The following is a 21,172-nucleotide window of genomic DNA, read 5'->3' as shown; positions in this document are numbered from 1 at the left end:
TAATGGACCCCGAGACAAAATTAAAGGACGAAAAAGAGTATTTTCCCTTTTTTCTTTTATTTTTAAACTCTTAGTTTAACTAAATCAAATCTATTGAGTTTTGAGGATGTTTTTCTCCTGTAAAATATTTCTTATTTGAGATATAAAAGGGATTTTTAAGTTTTTCAAGTTTCAATTTCACTAGTGCATAAAAGGAATTTTTTATTTATATTTTAGATATATTACATTGGTATTACTGCAGTTTGATTTAGCAGATAATATTCATACAAAGTTTTATCGTGAATTTTTTTTATAAGAAATGAATTAAAAGAGTATAAGGGGTACTGTGCCCATCAAACAATCTGGAGCACTACAAATTTCTTGAAAGATAAGACAATGGACTATGACTTCAATCAAGATAAACTATAATCATCAAAACGTTTATGTTTCACTACTATCTATTTTCAAAAAATACGTTTGAAATTGACAAACATCTTCATTACTTCGGTTAACTCATCTTAATACAAAACTTTGTTTTTGGTAAGCCAAAGAAACAAACAAACTAAAAGACAGAAAAGGCCATCATCGGTTGTTAGAAATGAAACTCATCTTAAATTATTCATTGAACTATGTTCATTATTTTGAATCAATGGAGCTTGCATGAAGAACATATATAAGAGTCATGCAAGTGAAAAGTTTGTTACATTAGAAAAGTTAGTTAGAGATCCTAACTAACTGTCATACTTTGCTAACTAATGCTTACTTGTTCACTAAGCTATTCTCAACTTATTACTTCTCCAATACCCCCACCCCACCCCAACTCTAACCACTACAAGGTCATGCTTGATGAATTGAAACTACTTTGAACTTGCATTTGAATCTATGAAAAACTGCATGAGAGAGAGGTTTGATGAGTGCATTTGCTATCTGAGTCGTGCCTGGAATATGTTGAATGCATAGTTTATGAACTCCAATTCTTTCTCTAACAAAGTGAATGTCAACTTCAATGTGTTTGGTCCTTAAATGTAAAACTGGATTGTGAGCAATCATTACTGGACTAATATTATCACAAAGAAGAATTGGCACCAGATTCTGCACATGTCATTTAGTTAATAAGAACTCAGGCAAAAGAATTTTCGTTGTGGTATGTGCTAGAGCTCAATAATCAACTTTTGTACTCGAGCATGCAACAAGTGACAGGTTCTTTGAGCTACGGGAAATGAGAGAATGGCCAAGATAGACACTTGAGCCTAAAGTTAACCTCATATTGCCAGGATCATCGACCCAATCTGAGTCACTGTATGTTCTAACCGATACATGAGATGCAAGATCAGCGGGTTGTAAGAGAACACCATGATGAGTTGTACCACTGAGATACCTCACTATCCGCTTGATAGCACTCCAATGTAAGTCTAGTTGGATTAGCCAAAAATTGACATGCTTTGTTAACACTAAATACAATATTTGGGCATGTCAAGGTCATGTAATTCAATGCTCCAACTGTTGAATTGTAAAGATGAGGATAATCAATGACATTTGTACCATGTCTACTTAGTTTGCATTGACTAAACATGGAAGTGTTAACACCATTAGCATCTACCATATTGAGTTTAGCAAGTAAATCTCTAATGTACTTGGTTTGAATGAGTATAATAGCACCTTCAGCTTGTTCATGCACTTGAAAACACTTTCGTTTGTCAAGCTTCTTTAGTGAAAAGTGTTGATGGAGTTTAGATATCAGTTCATGAACAAGTTTAAAAGAAATTCCTGGGACCAAAATATCATTAACATAAACCAAGGCATACAAAGTGATACTTTGATGTTGATATATGAAAAGTTAATGATCATATATCCTAGAAACAAATCCAAACTGCAATATAGCTTGATGAAGTTTCTCATACCAAGCTCGAGGGGCCCACTTGAGGTCATAGATGACTTTCTTAAGTTTATATATACTGCAACAAATAACACTTTTTATGACGTAGCTTTTGAAGGTGTGAAAAACACTAGAAAGGGGGTTTTATAGGTTTTTTAACAAACAAAACTTTAATAAAAAACAACTCCCCTATTTAAATAACAAACTCTTTACTCTTGATAATAACTATAGATTGCAAGAAGGAAAGAACTAGGTATGTTTATATTAGTTCACTTAAGAAATTCCCAAGTTGGTCTAGTCCACCCGCCAAGGTGATTTCGCCTCTCTCAATCGAGGTCTTAATCCACTATAATCAAACTGATTACAATTGCACGGGAAACCGCCAGTGACTAACAATGTACAAGCAACTGCAAGTGACTAACTACAATGCACAAGCTACCCGCAAGTGACTAACCCTGCACAAGCTACCCGCAAGTGAGTAACCCTACACAAGCAACCGTATGTGACTAACCCTGCACAAGCAACCGCTTGTGACTAATAACATTTAAGACTCTCTATCAATTTTTTGAGTTTATTACAATTTATGGGATTGTAATTGATTTCTCATATCAGCAAAATTCAAAGAAAAATCTTGTTTGAATCGATTGCACACAAAGTGTTCAACAAATTGCTTAAGTCATTTCTATGTGTTAATTTATTAGAAGTTGGTTACTACTATGTGATTATATTCAAAAGAAAATCGCTAAAAATATATTGGTTTCCTTTATCATCTTACATACTCATTCGACCAGTTAACGCATTTCCAGTATTTTTGATAACGTTTCAGGATAGACGATTGTCGATCCAGGATTGTTTCCACACGCCATAGTTAAAACATTTTTAAAACAAAATTTTTAGTAAGAAAATTTCATTTGCAATATATCAACCCCCTCTAGATCGTAGCTTATCGTCTAACAAGTGGTATCACGAGCGCCAGTTCATATTGTGCTTCGAAGTAACTTATTAGATAATGGATTCAGAACCTAAAGGGGCGTATAATAAAGCGCCCATTTTCAATGGCAAAAACTATGGTTATTAGAAAGATTGTATGCGTATCCATCTTAATTCCATTGATAGGAAAGTATGAAGCACCATCCAAAATGGTCCTTTTGAATTTACTATGACCAATGCTGCCGGTGTTGTTGTACCTAAATCGAATCCACAATGGGACGCAAAAGATGAGAAAAAGTGGTCGTATGATTGGAAACCAAGGAATATTCTTATATCCTCTGTAGGAGTTGATGAATAGTATCGTGTTTCTCATTGTACAGCTGCTTAAGCTATGTGGGACTCATTGCAAGTTGCCCATGAGGGTGCTAATGAAGTCAAACAAGCTATAATCAATACTTTGAATCAAGATTTTTAACTCTTTCATATGAAGCATGGTGAAATAATTGTCGTTATGCAAAAGAGGTTTACTCATCTTGTAAATCGTTTGAATGCACTTGGTAAGCCTGTTTCGAATGAAATTGCTACTAAAAAGTGTTGAGATGTCTTAATAGGGAATGACAACCAAAGATTATGGCAATCAAGGAAGCTAATGATCTATTGACATTCGACATCACTATTTTATTTGGCAAGCTTGAAGAACATGAGTAATAATTCATTTGCTTAGACATGTATGAGAAGAAGGTTAGGAAAGAAAAGAACAAGGATAAGGAGATACACAATAAGTCATTTGCTATTATGACTTACAGCTCTAAGGTCTCAACTCAAGAGCAAGATGAGGGTGACTCTAGTGATGATGATTATTCGGATGAAGAAGAAATGGGTCTGTTTAGTAAAAGATACAATACATATCTCAAGAAGAATGGAATGAAGAATTCCGACAAATGTCTCATCAACTATAGAAGACAATCAAATTCCTCAAGACAATATAAGAATAAGAAAGAAAAATTTAAAGGTTCATGATATAATTTTGGAAAGGTCGGTCACTACAAATTAAATTGTCCATTGCTTAGGAAAGATAAAGGAAAAGGTCAATACAAGAAGTCTAGTAGGCCTAGAAGTGCATATATTGCTTGGGAAAGTGATAGTGAATCTTCAAGTGAAGACGACTCAAGTGATGATGATGATGATGAAATAGAAAACTTACGCCTTACGCCCATCATCATAAAGGTGAAGATAGCATAAGTAATAATGATGAAACAACAAACCTTTGCCTCATGGCCCATCAAAAGAATAAGAAGAATGTAAGTCATTCTAAACATGAACCTATTGATGAAATATCTTATTTTAATTTATAAAACGCTTTTGATAATCTATATGGTGAAGCTAAATACCCTTTTAAAATGTTGACTTCAAATAAAAGAATAAGAAGCCAAGTTTTTAGAAATGGAAAAAAATTGGAAGCCCTTATGCAAACCATGTTAGATGTTCCAAAATTTAAAATTTAGGATGAGAAGCCTTCATGGTTTGGTTGTGAAACTTGTCACATTTGGAAAAAAGAGATTAATACTCTAAAAGCTAAATTAGACAAAGCTTTAGAACCAAAAATTTACATTTGCTATTGATCTAACAAAGTTTAAAAGATCTTTAAAAGTACCATAGTATAGTTTTGTTGAAAAGGAATCGAATAGAAAAAACCATTCTCATCATCATTTTACTTGTGACTATTGTTGCAAGAAACGTCATACTATTGCAAAATACAAATTTAGGAGAACTCTTGTTCCTAAAGGTATCTTTCAATGGTTGCCTAAATGCAACATAGTTTCTACTTACTCTAAAAGACCAAATAAAAATTAGGAACCTACCACCTTTGTTTAATATTGTAGGTTAAATGTCTTGGCTCTATGGAGATCATGTGGTTTCCTGATAGTGGATGCTCAAGGCACATGATGGGTGACACATCCTTATTCATTGACTTTGTGGCATAGAAGAAGTGGTATGTAATCTATGCAGACAATAACGAAATGTGCTATACTTGGAAAATTTAGTGTAGGTAATCCCTCTTCTACTACTATCAATGATGTTATGCTTGTTGAAGACCTTAAACATAATCTACTTAGCATTAGTTAACTATGTGACAAATGATACAAAATATCTTTCACAAATGAATTTTACATAATTAAACATAATAAGAAGAAAGGTTCATTGCTTAAGGGCTTGAGGGTAAACAATATCTAAATGCTTAACTTGGATGATGTGTCCTTAACAAGCACTAAGTGTTTAGTAACCATGAGTGAAGACTCTTGGTTATGACATAGACGCTTAGGTCATGTCAACTTTGATTTACTAAACCAAATGGTTTCAAAGGATCTAGTTGTTGGTCTACCAAAAATTAAAATTTCAAAAGATTACTTGTGCGATGCATGCCAAATGGGAAAGAAAACAAGAGTCTCTTTCAAATCTAAAAACATTGTTTCAACTTCTACACCTCTTGAGCTTCTCCATATGGATCTTTTTGGTCCTTCACGAACTAAAAGCTTGGGTGGTAATTACAATAGTTTTGTTACCGTATATGATTATTCTAGATTTTTTTGGACCATATTTTTGCTTGGTAAAGATGAAACCTTTTCGACTTTCACTAGTTTTGCAAAGTTGTCTCAAAATAAAATGAATTTAAAAATTGTTGCAATACGAAAAGATCATGGAGGTGAATTTGAAAACCACCTCTTTGATGATTATTGTGATAAACATGGAATTGAACTCTACAAGAGTAGTATAGGCTTGATGGTGCATCAAAAGGTTTAAGATGAAAGACTATAATGCGACTTCGACACCTACTGAACCAAGACTGCAACTGATGAAATACTCAGATGAATATGATGTCGACCCAACACAGTACAGAAGATTTATTGGGTCATTAAGATACCTTTGTCACACAAGGCCTGGTCTAGCATACAATGCAGGTATAATGAGTATATTTATGCATAAGCCAAAGGTATCACATCTAGCATCAATGAAAAGGATACTAAGTTATCTCAAAGGAACTGTCGACTATGACATTTTGTTTCCTGCAGCTGATAAAGGAAAAGAATGCAAGCTAGTAGGTTACACCGACTCAAGTTGGTGTAGTGATGCTAAGGATAGAAAATTCACAATTGGCTATGTGTTTATGTTAGGTGGTGCACCAGTTGACTGAACTCAAGAAAAGAAGCAGTATTAGCATTTTCGTTGTGTGAAGCAAAATACTTAGTTGATTCTCTCTATGCATGTCAAGCAACATGGATGATGAATTTGGTCGAAGAGATTACGAAGAAGAATCATGGAGCGATTACCATGAAGATCGACAACTTGTCTTTTATCAATCTGGCAAAGAATTCGATAGCACATAGAAGAGTAAACACATATAGACGAGGTTCCATTATCTTGAAGAGAAAGTAACAAAAGGAATGTTGAACTTGGAACACTACAGAGCTGAGAATCAGATTACATACATCATGACAAATATGTGTAGGTCGAAGTGTTCAGAAGAGTAAGAGCAATGATGCATGTAGACAGTTTAGATACAATGAATTAGGTGGTGTGTTGAGAATGTAGTTCTTTGTGTCGAAACTATGATCAATGTCGAAATATGTTGTGTGTATCGAAATTGTATAGTTGTCGAAATGTCGAAGGAGTTAGCATCAACATGAATTTTGACTTAGCCTTATTTTGTATTTTTAGTTTTATTATGTTAGCTGGAGTTTGGTTAGTGAGCAATCAAACTCAACCTATAAATAGGGAGTAAACCCTATCATTGAAATATACTAATGCAGTTGCATAATTGAGAATAAAACTTCAGTTTGAAGGAAGAGAGAAACTTACTTTCGTTCAAACCATAATTCTCTTTCTTCCTCAATTCATTTTTTCTTTTCTTCTTTCATTATCGTTGTGTAGCGAAATCATCTTGCAACTAAGGTGTGGTTGATTAACCCGATTGAAGAGCGAAGAACAAAAGAAAAATCAATCGGTGTGATTGATTCTTGTTTATCAAGATTGATTCGAAATTCTCCAAGAGTTTTAGGGTAATTCCAACAATATTGAATAACTTCTATACACAACCATAAAGATTAATCTTTTAAAACATAAAACCTTCTTCAATAAATTTAATATTATTACATTCTCATGACTTGATTCGAACATAAAACCTCTCGTAAAACCGAAAGAAAAAACTATGGTCATATCATCCAAAATAATCTTTGATCCTGCACTACTTGTTTGAAAACTCCTTCAATCATATGAAAAAAATTAGGCTAAATACCTTTTTGGTCTCGTATGTTAAACTCGGGGTTCATTTTGGTCCCTTAACTTCAAAAAGTTCCATATTGGTCCCTTAACTCTTCAAAATGTGTCATTTTAATCGTTTTTGTCATATTAGCGACGGAAAAACACAAAAATCGGTCGCTAATATGACAAAAATGACTAAAATGACACCTTTCGAAGAGTTAAGAGTGTGTTTGGATGAAGCATTTTAATGAGGTAATGTAATGTTTTGAGGGAATTTAAAATAATTTGCACAAAATTTATTGTTTGGATACAAAAATGAAGAATTGTTAAAATGATGGAAATTCATGGAGTATTTTATCTAAGTTAAATTTAATCATTTTGAAATAACAAAATTGGTCCTTAATAAATTTTAAAATTTACAATTTGGTCCTTCAAGTTTTTAAAAATTACACTTTGGTCCCTACTTTTCAATTTTTTATTTGGTCCAAAAATTTTATACAAAATACCCTAAAATTCTAATAATGAATTATTTAATACTTCATCCAAACAAAATAATTTAAAAATGAATGAATTTCAATTGAATCATTTAAATTTATTTGAATTTTAAATTCCTATAAAATTTTCAATTACCTCATCCAAACACACTCTAAAGGATTAATATGAAACTTTTTGAAGTTAAGAGACCAAAATAAACCTTATGATTAACATTTGAGAACAAAAAGAGTATTTTGTAAAAAATAAATTAAGGTCTACTCTAGTGTATGTATCTGTCGCGACCCTTCTCCTTCCTTCTCCCGTGGTCTGAGTCAGCCTCTCCCATTGTCTTACTCAACTTTGTCAACCAAAATATTAATATTACAATATACTCTAGAATAGAACAAGTCATCCTCACACCCACCTGAGTCTGGTTTTTTCAAAACTTGCTACTGTTTCAACTTCCACCCTACCCCACACTTCTTCTTCTCTTAACTATATATACACATCAACATTACCATAACTTTTAACATTCAACCCATATATCAAGAACATGTCTATTGATACATCAGAAAATCAGAATGAGAAAGGAGTGAAGCAACTAGTTGATAATGGAATTCAGACAATACCTAAGAACTACATTCTTCCTCCTTCAGAACGTCCTGATATCAATAATAGTGAAGACTCAAATGTTGCCAAACAAAACCTTCAGTTACCAATCATTGATTTTTCTGATTTGTTTGGTCCTAATAGGCCCCAAGTCCTTCAATCATTAGCTAATGCTTGTGAACAATACGGATTTTTCCAGGTAAGCAATCAAAAAATCTGTCTAACACCGACGCTTCTGGAAAAAAATTGTCTCTCTAAAACAGACAAAATTTATTATTTTTTAAATTATTACTAGTGTAAACGTGTTAGTGTTGATTTTATGTTTTGATTGATGAAGGTGGTGAATCATGGGATCTCGGAAGATGTTATAAACAAGATGATGGATGTTTGTGGAAGGTTTTTCGATCTTCCAATTGAAGAAAGAGGAAAATACATGACATCTGATATGAGAGCAGCAGTTAGATATGGAACAAGCTTTAGTCAAACAAAAGACAAAGTGTTGTGTTGGAGAGACTTCTTGAAACTCATCTGCCATCCTTTGCCGAATTATCTTCCTCATTGGCCTGATTCTCCCTTGGACTTTAGGTGTGTATAATCTGTGTTTAACTATATTTAATTAAATTAAACAATTCACTCTTTATGTGGATAACATTTTTCTTAGTATAAAATTATAATCATATAATAAGTACTAGTACTAATTTATTGGAGAGTTTATGTCGCTTGTTAAGTAGACTAATTTGTTTCTGTATTAATTTTTTAAAACTGCAACTACTAGTAATGATGTCTTTTAAAAATGTAGTACAAATTGTTAAAATGTCACCAAGAAAATCAACTAACATTTATGATTCAATTCAATTTATATTTTTATCAAATTTATTTATTTTTTACTACTTTATATATGATGAATTTTAATCTATAATATTAAATTCTAATACACAGTATTTTAAATTTTGTATTAAACTTAAAAATGCAAAATTATCTTAAAAACCAAAAATTTAATATTATTGAATGTGATTAGATTTATTTTATGCAACCAATTTGTATCTAATCAGACCAAACTGCAAATACAATTTTTATTTTTCTTATATTATTATTATTATTATTATTATTATTATTATTATTATTATTATTATTATTATTATATATTTAATTAATATATTATTATTTAAATTTTCGTTTTGTTAATATAACTTATTATTAGTTTACTTTAATTCTTTTTACTATAAATTGAATCTTGTAATATTAAATATTAGTATATCGTATTATATTTCATATCAAACTAATTATTGTATCATATTTTATAATAATATTATTAATTTAATAAAAAATATACATAATGAATATATAGTTTCAGTCTCCATCCAATGTGAAAAAATTATTTGTCAGCATCTGAATGTGACAATCTCTTATCCTAAAATCATATATATATATATATATATATATATATATATATATATATATATATATATATATATATATATATATATATATATATATATATATATATATATATATATATATATATATATATATATATATATATATATATATATAAATAAAGAACACCCATCACCTTACCAATCGGTTTTATAAAAATAAATTAGATCAAATTTTAATATAGTATCAGAGCCTCACTTATAAACATAAATTGAAGTCTCTAATGACATAAGAACACATTTATTTATACATTTATTTATTTATTTATTTTTCAACACTTACAATATACATTTGTCTTTATTTTTTGTTTTCAAAATAAAATGTAGGAAAGTGGCAGCTACCTACGCAGAAGAAACCAAGCACTTATTTATAACATTAATGGAATCCATCTTAGAGACTTTAGGTATACTTGAAAACAACCAACAAGTAATGGACAATAATATTCTCAAAGAATTGGAAGATGGAAGCCAGCTTTTGGCAGCTAATTTCTACCCACCATGTCCTCAACCAGACCTAACCCTAGGGATGCCTCCTCATTCTGCCTATGGATTCCTCACACTCCTTCTCCAAGATGATGTAGAGGGCTTGCAAATCCAATTCCAAGAACAATGGTTCACAGTTCAACCAATTAATAATGCTTTTGTTGTCAACATTGGTGATCACCTTGAGGTAATACTAATTCATCATCATAAAGTTTAATAGATAATGCTCAGGATTTTAAAAAACGTCAACGGCCGCAAAACAGCCGCGACAAAATGATTTTGATAGTTAACGATGTCATTATTGTTTTTATATTAAAGAATAAATTGTAGTTAATTCATATCACGACGATCATAATCAGTGTCACGACATTTAAACCGACCGAAATCACAAAAGCTTTAAGCGGCCGATCGTTTTTTAAAACCCTAATGATGATGTTTTAAATGTGTTTCTAATCGTTTCTTTGTGTGTGGTTTTTCAGATTTTTAGCAATGGGAAATACAAGAGTGTGCTACATAGGGTTGTAGTGAATTCTTCAAAGCGTAGAAGATCAATAGCTTCATTGCATAGCATTTCTTTCAACGGTATGGTGAGACCGTCACCAAAACTCATTGATGAAGCCAATCCCAAACGTTACGCTGACACCGATTTTGAAACTTTTCTTGCTTACATTTCAACCAAGGAGACCAAGAGAAAGAGTTTTCTCGAGTCTAGAAAATTGACTACTATTCTACATGACTAGAAAATCAATTGTACTATTTTGCTGTCCAAAGAAAATGAGAAAAAAGAAAGAAAGTATTTTATATTAATTAAGTGCAACATATTGCACACAATAATTGATTGATTAGTAGGGGGAAATTTGTAGGATTAAAATGTGTCATTGGAAGAGAAATTTTGATTACACTTATTTTTCCCTTGTGTTGCTTTATCATCCCAATGAATATATTGTTAGTTCTACTTTATGTAAACAAATTTTGTAAGAATTATTAATGATATATATTTTTAAATACTTTATTATTTATTCTTAGTGTCTAATATATACTATGTTTAGTCTCTGTAATTCTTTTAACAAATGCAAACATTAATTTTTTTAGTTGAAGTCTTATAAAAAAAAATCCTATTTTTTACTTTTGCAATTTACAAAAATATTGTACTTTTAAATATGAGTGTTGTGTGGTATCTCAAATTATAAATCATTTAGTTAAAAAAATTTATTCTAAACTACAATCGCAATACATTATTAATCACTTTTTATCTAATATACCCTTTCCTATTTATTTCTCTTTCTTGTTTTAATTCTTTTAATTTTAATTTCCTAAGTAATTATTGAAGAGTATTTTTGTAAAGTCCGACATCATTTTACTTTCCTATAAAATTACATTTCTTAATTCGTATGAAATGACCAAAACGTCTTATAATTTGGGACAAAGCGAGTATGAATGTAAGAAGTTCAACCAAATATATTATGGATTGTCCATCAATAAAGTTGATATTAAAATGAGTAAACATGTTCAATTATGAAGTCCAACCACAATGAATAATTGGATGCTCAAATCTCACAAAGGGATAATTTCAAAAAAAAAATTACTCTTTATGTCAACCTTAAAAAACTAACATGCCTATTGATATATGTTCTAGCATGTTTCCAAACATAATCATGGAACATATTTAAAATTACTCTTGATGTCAACCTAAAAAACTAACAAGGAAGTAAGTGGGTACAGAGAGCCCAATTGCAAGCACTACGCCAAAAATAAGATTAGACAGCGCTTCTTACCAAAAGCTCTGGTAAAAGTCCTTTTAAAAAACACAGAATTTTTTACATATATCTTAGACAGCACTTTCTACAAAAGCGTTGCCTAAAGGGGTGAAGTGGTTTCAAAAAGCGCTGCCTAAGGGTGGTTTTAGAAAGCGCTTTGAAAAAGCGCTGCTAAAGGATGGGCTTACACAGCGCTTTTTAGAAGCGCTGGCTAAGGTTGGGCTTACACAGCGCTCTTTAGAAGCGTTGGCTAAGGTTGGGCTTACAAGCGCTGCCTAAAGTCCTTTAATTAAAAAAAATAAAACACGAAAACAACCTCTGCCTCCTAGGTTTTCTCTGAAACTCTTCTCCCTCCATTTGCAATTCTTCTAAATCTCTCTCTCTCTCTCTATCTCTCTCTCTCTCTCTCTCTCTCTCTCTCTCTCAAAACTACATTCACCTCCACCGCCGGCAATTAATTTCATCTCAGTGTCAGCCTCCGTTGGTTACCCACCATGTCCTCAACCTGACCTAACCCTAGGGATGCCTCCTCATTCTGACTATGGATTCCTCACACTCCTTCTTCAAGATGATGTAGAGGGTTTGCAAATCCAATTCCAAGACCAATGGTTCACAGTTTAACCAATTAATAATGCTTTTGTTGTCAACATTGGTGATCACCTTGAGGTAATACTAATTCATCATCATAAAGTTTAATACATGATCATCAGGGTTTTAAAAAATGATCATGGTTTTGATAGTTAATTATGTCGATATTGTTATTACTCTTTTTATATTAAAGAATAAATCGTATCGTGACGACCATACAATTAGTGTCACAACATCTAGACTTCTAGACTGACCAAAATTACAAAAGTCTTTGTGCGGCCGATCTTTTTTAAAACCTTAATGATGATGTTTCAAATGTGTTGCTCATCATGATTGTTTCTTTGTGTGTGGTTTGTCAGATTTTTAGCAATGGGAAATACAAGAGTGTGCTACATAGGGTTGTAGTGAATTCTTCAAAGCGTAGAAGATCGATAGCTTCATTGCATAGCATTTCTTTCAACGGTATGGTGAGACCGTCACCAAAACTAATTGATGAAGCCAATCCCAAACGTTACGCTGAGACCGATTTTGAAACTTTTCTTGCTTATATTTCAACCAAGGAGACCAAGAGAAAGAGTTTTCTCGAGTCTAGAAAATTGACTACTATTCTACATGACTAGAAAATCAATTGTACTATTTTGCTGTCCAAAGAAAATGAGAAAAAAGAAAGAAAGTATTTTATATTAATTAAGTGCAACATATTGCACACAATAATTGATTGATTACTAGAGGAAAATTTGTAGGATTAAAATGTGTCATTGGAAGAGAAATTTTGATTACACTTATTTTTCCTTTGTGTTGCTTTATCATCCCATGAATATATTTTTAGTTCTACTTTATGTAAACAAATTTTGTAAGAATTATTAATGATATATATTTTTAAATACTTTGTCATTTATTCTTAGTGTGAAATATATACTATGTTTAGTCTCTGTAATTCTTTTAACAAATGCAAACATTATTTTTTTTAGTTGAAGTCTTATTATAAGATATCCTATTTTTTATTTTTACAATTTAAAATTTTTTTGTACTTTTAAAGATGAGTGTTGTGTGGTACTCCTTCTATCTCAAATTATAAATCGTTTTGTCAAAAAAATTTAATTTAAATTACAATTGCAATACATCATTAATGACTTTTTGCTTAATATATCTTCTCATATTTATTTTTCTTATTTCTTTAAATTCTTGTAATTTTAATTTCCTAAGTAATTATTAAAGAGTATTTTTATAAAGTCCGACATCATTTTACTTTTCTATAAAATAATAATTACATTTCTTAATTTATATGAAATGACCAAAACGTCTTATAATTTGGGACGAAGGGAATATGAATGTAAGAAGTTCAACCAAATATATTATGGACTGTTCATCAATAAAGTTGATTTTAAAATGAGTAAACATGTCCAATTATGAAGTCCAACCACAATGAATACTTGGATGCTCAAATCACACAAAGGGATAATTTCACACAAAAAATTACTCTTGAGGTCAACCTAAAAAGCTAACATGCCTATTGATATATGTTCTAGCATGTTTCCAAACATCATGGAACATATTTAAAATTACTCTTGATGTCAACCTAAAAAACTAACAAGGAAGTAAAAGGGTACAAAATATTTAAAATTACTCTTGATGTCAACCTAAAAAACTAACAAGGAAGTAAAAGGGTACAAAGAGCCCAATTGCAAGCTCTCAGAAGAAAATTTGAAATCCTAAAAATGAAAGAAGTAGAAACCATTGTCGAATATTTCTCCATAATTATGATGGTGGAAAACAACATGCACAATAATGAAGAGGCAATGCAAGACATTTTGATTGTGAAGAAGATTCTGGGGACTCTCATCGAGAGGTTCAATTACATAGTTATCTTGATAGAGGAATCAAAAGACATAAACTGCCTCTTAGATGATGAACTTCAAAGTTCACTCATTGTCCATGAACAAAAGTTCCGAATGAAGAAGAGCAGGTGCTTAAAGTGACTCAAGAGGAGAGAAGTGGGAGGAGGAAGAGGCAGAAGCACGTTTGGAGGATATAAAGGAAGGGGACAAGGGAGACCATTACCAGCTTACAAAATTGCAATAAAGTGCTTCAAGTGTCACAAAAAAGGACACTTCTACTACGAATGTCCAGATTGGGAAAAAGGGTCAACTTTGCTGAATTAGAGCATGAAGATGAGATGTTACTCTTGGAATACATTGAAGAAAAGAAAGCAACAAGAGAAGAAATATGGTTCTTAGACTCTGGATGCAGCAATCACATGAGTGGAAATAAGGAGTGGTTTAAAGACTTAAATGAGGGCTTCAAGCAAACACTAAAATTGGGAAATGACAGTCATATTGCAATGATGGTGTAGCAACCTGCCCTAAAAATAAGACTTTTAGAGTCGCCACCTATTCTGAAGGGCGAATAGGAAACCCTACGCAGTTTAGAGATTCGGGGTAAGTTATTATAATCAGGTCGAGGAAAGGTGTTAGGCACCCTCAACCCTTTCCTAAGGTTGCATTATAGAATAAAGGTTTATGGAAAGGTTTATAAGGCTAATAACTAATGAGATGAAAATGGTAAAAATTGAGATTTAAAATGAATTGAGATTATAGGGGGGACTCGCCTTGTTATCAAGTGCCTACGTATCTCCTTAGGGAGAATCAGAGTCAACGTAGTTCGGGCACAGGGTTGTACGCCTTAGAATTAGTATGAGGTTATTTGAAGTTGTTTTAAATGCTTTTTGAGTGGCCTATCGTAGTTTTTGAAATGCGAAGTTCGAAGGTATTTTGAATTACCTTATCATAGTTTTGAACATCGCAGTGTTGAAGAGATGAATTTTGAATTTGTTTTAAGTGGCGTACAACCCTGATTTGATATGTCACTGTTAGATGCGATGATCAATAGATTTGATCATTATAGTTAACGGATTATACGGGGTATTGCTGGTTACTCTGACCGATAGATTCGATCGTCGCGGGCAGCAAATAAAGTGTGTTTTAATTTATTTAAATTTTTTATCTCTTGTCTAATGCGACTAATAGATTTAGTCGGGTCGATAAGAGAATTAAACAAATGATCAATTAAAATTATTTCTCGTCAATGCGACTAATAGGTTTAGTCGGATCGAGGAGAAAATTATATTAATCCCGAATCAATTGAATAAGAATTAAGATTTTTTTGCCAAATGGCAGTGGGATTGGGAAAACCCTAATACTTACACCTTTATAGGTTTTTTGTGATTATAATTAGTTAAAACTAATTAAACAAATTAATTGAAATAATCTAAATCGACATAAACGGAATAATCGGAATAATCTTAATTAATCATGACCCTAATCCTATTTACGTATTCTAACCCTAATTTTAAAAAAATCAAATCAAATATATTCATATTAATATGTATTTAAACAATTATATAAATAACATGAAAAAATAAAATAATAAAAGAAACCTGGGGCGAGATCCTGTGTGTTAGCTCCCTAGGTGTCCATGGTACTCCACCAGTCCCTGATGCGTTGGATTGTATGATGACCTGATCTGATGGTGGTGAATTGAAGAGCACACGGTGGGCGCGTAGAGCCATACACACTGGATCTGAGAACTAAATTCGTTAAAAATAACTGCAAACGAAAATATATATTAAAATTAAACCAAAGTAAATTGAATTAAAACAATTCGCGCCCCTCGCCCTTCTTCTTCTCCGCGTAGCTTTTTCTTTTTCTGCAAATATGAAACGCTTTGGCCACGGTTTCTTTGATGTTTCCATAACCCCTGCAAATTTGAATCTCACAAAATACCACCGATAAATAAAATCTAAAAGCATGGATCGATTGTAAATCATGTTCTGAACACAATGGTACCATTAACTCGGGCTAATTTCACCTCTAACATAATGTCCCCAAATTAAAGCTTCAAAACCTAACAATGGTGAAACCATGAATCTGCACAAAAACTTCAATTAAATGGTTCTAAAATATTCCAAGCATGATTATGAGTATGAATATTCGGTTAAATTATACTTGCAATGCATAAATTCCCAGAATTGAAAGTTTCAAAGGGAAGCCCAAACAATGACGAATCGGTGGCAATTCAGAGGGTTCTGAGTTTGGAAAACGGTCGGGACACACTCAGAAACGTCTCAGAAACATGTTTTGATCGATAGGATTCCTGGAATTGGTCTTAATCCTTGAATTCGATTTTCCTTCTTTCTGAGTTTTTTTTTTCTTTTTCACGGTTTTGGAGGCATACTGACTGCACAGAACCCTTCTTTTTTCCGCCCCTAAGAAAATGGTCCAATTTATATTGAAAAAAAATAGGTCAAATTAGAAAAGGTAAATAATTAAAATAGGAATCAAGATTTATGATAAAATTAATATAAAAAATATTTGCTTTGATTTTTTCTATATAGGTACAGAAAAATCAAATCAAAGACTTTAGTGTCAATTGATTTAAATCAAAAGCTACCATTTTAATATCTTTTTGAATTTTTACTATTCTATTAATTAAATCAAGATTTTAATGAAAAATAATATATAAAAAAAATGTTAAATAATAAAAACGAAAATTAATAATAAAAATTTAAAAAGTACAATTTCAATTATTTTTTATAATTTTTAAATATAAATGGAATCAAAGTTAATAACCGATAAAAAGTAAAAAATATCACAAGTGAGGTTTGAACCCATGATCTTACACTTAAAAGTCTTACCTCTTTATCAATTGTGCTGACTCATTTATTTGTGATAAGAAACCACTTGTAAGTATACGAAGGTCAAATATTTGTTACAAATAATCTAAAGTAAACTATCTTATATTTTTTAAATAAGCAAAATTTTATTACCGTTGAAATGTTAGTATAAATAAATCCAAAATCTTGCAAAACCCAAAGTTTAAGATAATTTAAATGTTAGAATTAAGGCGGGCAAATTTTGGGGTATGACAGATGGGAGACGGAAGTGTGTGATTCTGTGTGGATGGAATCATTCCAATAATCACCAATGTTTATTATATTCTTGAACTCAAGAATAATTTATTAAGTAGTGGAAAGTTACAATATAAATGACTCACCATATTGATTTAGAATGGCACCTACAAAGTGTTTCATTCTAATAGAGGATTAATCATGCATTCAGATATGAGTGGAAATAGAATGTTCTATTTCTTGGCAAAGATGGTATCAAATCTATCTAAATGTCTGCAAGTTTAAGCTAATGATGAATCACGACTATGGCATTCACAATTTAGACATCTCAACTACAAGGGACTCAAAACTCTTGCATGTCGAGGAATGGTTGAAGGGATGAATACTGTGAAAACTCCATAGAAGCTATGCACACATTGTCTCATCGGGAAATAGCACCGAGATCCCCTTCCTAAAAGAAATATATGGAGGGCAACACACAAATTTCAGGTTGTTCACTCAGAAATTTGTGGTCCTATTATCCCGATTTCCAACATAAATAAGAGGTATATCCTAAGTTTTATTTATGACTTTACGCGTAAAACTTGGATATATTTTTTGAATCAGAAATCAAAGGAATTGGAGACTTTCAAAGGATTCAAAACATGGGCTGAAAAAGAGGTTGGAACAAGCATCAAGTGTTTGAGAATGGATAGAGGAGGCAAGTATAATTCAAAGGAGTTTACATACTTTTACAACATTCACGGGATCACTAGACAAATAACTACAACATACACTTCCCAACAAAATGGTGTTGCTGAGCGGAAGAACATGACAATCATGAATATGGTGTGCTCCATGTTGTTTGAGAAACAAATGCCAAAGGAATTCTGAGTTAAAGTAGAAAATTGGTCGATTCACATTGTTAATAGATGTCCAACAAAAACTCTTGAAAACATGACTCCACAAGAAGCATGGACTGGCTGCAAACTAATAGTGGATCACTTCCGAGTATTTAGATGTCTTGCTCATGTACATGTTCCAGATCAGAGAAGAAGAAATCTAGATGAAAAAGTTAAAGTGCACATTTTCTTGGTGTGAGCAAGGATTCCAAAGTATACAAACTCTTTGGTACTATTACAAAAAATAATTAACAATCAGCAGAGATGTAAAATTTGAAGAAAAAGCATGCTGGAAGTGGGAACAAAACAAAGGAGGAGTGCAATCAGATGTACTGGACTGGGGATATAAAAATTCAGATGCTAAAAAAGAGTTAGAGTTAGAAGAAGACTCATATCCTAACAATACAAGTAACACAATCTCGCAAACAGGAGGAAACTCCTCCACAACCTCATCAGGTGGAAGCGAACTAAGCTCGCCTAAAGGAAGATCTCGAAGAGCTCCTGCATGGATGTCATAATACACAACTGGAGAAGGACTTTCAGAGGAGGAAGAAGAAGCAATGATGATGATAATAGAAGAAGATCCAGTCACATACAATGAAGCTGTGAAAGAAAAAAATTGAGAGATGTGATAGCTAAAGAAATTGATTTGATAGAGAAAAATGGCACATGGAGACTCACAACCTTGCTGAGTGGAGTCAAATCTATTGGAGTTAAATGGGTTTTAAAATCAAGCTTAATGAGCAAGGTAATGTAGAGAAGCACAAAGCCAGGTTAGTGGCCAAAGGATATGCGCAACATTATGGAATTGACTACACAGAGGTGTTTGCTCCGGTGGCTCGTCTTGATACAATAAGACTTATCTTGGCAATTGCAACTCAAAACAAGTGGGAAGTATACCAATTAGATGTCAAGAGTGTATTCCTTCAAGAAGAACTTAAAGAAGAGGTGTATGTACAACAACCTACTGGCTTTGAGAAGAAGGGGAAAAAGAAAAGTTATACAAGCTAAATAAAGCTTTATACGGACTGAAACAAACTCCGCGAGCATGGTACAACCACATAGAATCCTACTTCGTTCGAGAGGGATTCAAAAGGTGTGCTTCTGAACATACGCTTTTTACAAAAGAAAATGAGGGAGGTAAATTCCTAATTGTCAGTCTTTACGTTGATGATTTGATTTATACTGGGAATAATAAAAGTATGTGTGAGGAATTTAAGATGTTAATGATGCATGAATTTGACATGCCTGATTCGGGAAATATGAGATATTTTCTTGGCATGGAAGTTATACAAAATTCGAAGGGGGATATTCATGTGTCAAAGAAAGTATGCGAGAGAAATGCTGGCAAGATTTGGCATGTCTGATAGCAAACCAGTTGGAAATCCTATTGTGTCAGGCACAAGGCTTTCCAAGGATGAGAAGGAAATCAAGATTGACTCAACCATGTTCAAGCAAGTTGTTGGAAGCTTCATGCACTTGACAGCAATGAGATCATACATTATGTTTGGAATAAGTTTGATTATCAAATATATGTCATCTCCAACTGTAGAGCATTGGTGTGCAGAAAAGAGGATATTAAGATACATCAATGGTACAATTGAAATGGGAATTCTTTACAAAGGAGAAAGCATCACAGACTTGGTGGCATACACAGATAACGACTTTGTCAGAAATCTTAATGACAGAAAAAGTACGTCTAAATTTGTATTTTTTCTTGCAGAAGGTGCAGTTTCTTGGTCATTAAAGAAGCAACATGTGGTTACATTATCTACCACTGAAGCTGAGCACATTGCCGTAACTTCTTACGCATTTCAATACATTTGGCTTATGAGCTTACTCGAAAAACTTGGGTATAGAGGAGAAGAAGGCAGCCTAATGTACTATGACAACAGTTCAACAATACAATTTTCAAAGCGTTCCATGTTCCATGGCAAGAGTAAACACATAGATGTGAAGTTTCATTTTTTAAGAGACTTGGTGAATGAAGGAACTGTGAAATTTAAGTACTGTAATACCTAGAATCATATTGCACATATTATAACAAAACCATCTATAATATAAGAAAATTAAATGTTCTGGAAATCTCTCTTTTGACCCTGCTTGTTTTATTGCCACATCTTGATTTTGAGGATAATATTGATCCAAAAATTTTAAATATCAACTGATGATGTCATATACTTGCAACTGAATGAGTGGTTGACCGTTTTATCTTCCTCATATACATGTGTTATACTTTTTGACACTAGAGACAAGAAATTTCAATTTCTCCTTAATTCTTTGCGTAGTCTTAAATAGGGGTGGGCAATGCTCGACTGTGGACGATTTCAGACCGAAAATACTCAACCGCTCAAGCCCGTCGGATTTGATACTTCAATCCACTGTTGTCTGTAAAATCCCAATTTACCCCGTAGAATATTAATAAAATCATAGTAATAAAATTCTATTCAACACAAACTAGGATTCCACATTTCTTCTTAATACAAACACTTGCTCGCAATTAACAACAGATACATAACATCATATATACAAATCCTACATACAAATCATCATACCCAATCTTATAGAGTTAGAACCCCACTGTTACCTTGGATTGATGATTCTATACTCCTACAATAGAATCCTTGCCTTAGCCTTTTTGTGTCTCTTCTCCTGTTTCACGTTCTCTCCAAAATTCTCTATCTTCTCTATTTTCCCAATTCTCTTTTCTCTCTTATTTTATTAATTCCTTACTAACTTTCATCACTCTAATGGGCTTAACAATACACCCTTCCACTAATTCTAATGCTAGCACCACAATAGGCCCAATCAACTAACCAATCATCTATTCTATTATTATTATTATGATTATTATTATTATTATTATTATTATTATTATTATTATTATTATTATTATTATTATTATCCAACTATATACTAAAATAGCATAAATACCAATATATAGCCACACCTCCATGTTTATACACTTTTAGGCATACACCCCCAACAACAGA

The 21,172-nt window shown here is 32.3% G+C and overlaps 1 protein-coding gene and 1 pseudogene across 1 annotated transcript; both read left to right on the top strand.

Annotated features, from left to right (window-relative positions):
• Positions 1-7,967: 7,967 nt before the first annotated feature.
• LOC131620359 (probable 2-oxoglutarate-dependent dioxygenase SLC1) lies at positions 7,968-11,041 on the top strand. Its single transcript, XM_058891414.1, has 4 exons — positions 7,968-8,327; positions 8,466-8,713; positions 9,892-10,234; positions 10,527-11,041. Exons 1-4 carry the CDS (start codon positions 8,073-8,075, stop codon positions 10,785-10,787), a joined length of 1,107 nt encoding a protein of 368 aa, XP_058747397.1. The 5' UTR covers positions 7,968-8,072; the 3' UTR covers positions 10,788-11,041.
• A 402-nt stretch (positions 11,042-11,443) lies between these two features.
• LOC131659535 (probable 2-oxoglutarate-dependent dioxygenase SLC1) lies at positions 11,444-13,154 on the top strand (annotated as a pseudogene).
• Positions 13,155-21,172: the final 8,018 nt, after the last annotated feature.

Source organism: Vicia villosa, linkage group LG1 (assembly GCF_029867415.1).
Source record: "Vicia villosa cultivar HV-30 ecotype Madison, WI linkage group LG1, Vvil1.0, whole genome shotgun sequence".
Classification (NCBI taxonomy): domain Eukaryota; kingdom Viridiplantae; phylum Streptophyta; class Magnoliopsida; order Fabales; family Fabaceae; genus Vicia; species Vicia villosa.
The sequence above is the reverse complement of the archived record's forward strand: the minus strand, read 5'-3'. Positions and strand labels throughout refer to the sequence as shown.

Coding starts and splice junctions, on each gene's coding strand:
- LOC131620359 (XM_058891414.1), top strand. CDS start 8,073: ATGTCTATTGATACATCAGAAAATCAGAATGAGAAAGGAGTGAAGCAA. Junction 8,328..8,465: donor AACAATACGGATTTTTCCAG/GTAAGCAATCAA, acceptor TGATTGATGAAG/GTGGTGAATCATGGGATCTC. Junction 8,714..9,891: donor GATTCTCCCTTGGACTTTAG/GTGTGTATAATC, acceptor AATAAAATGTAG/GAAAGTGGCAGCTACCTACG.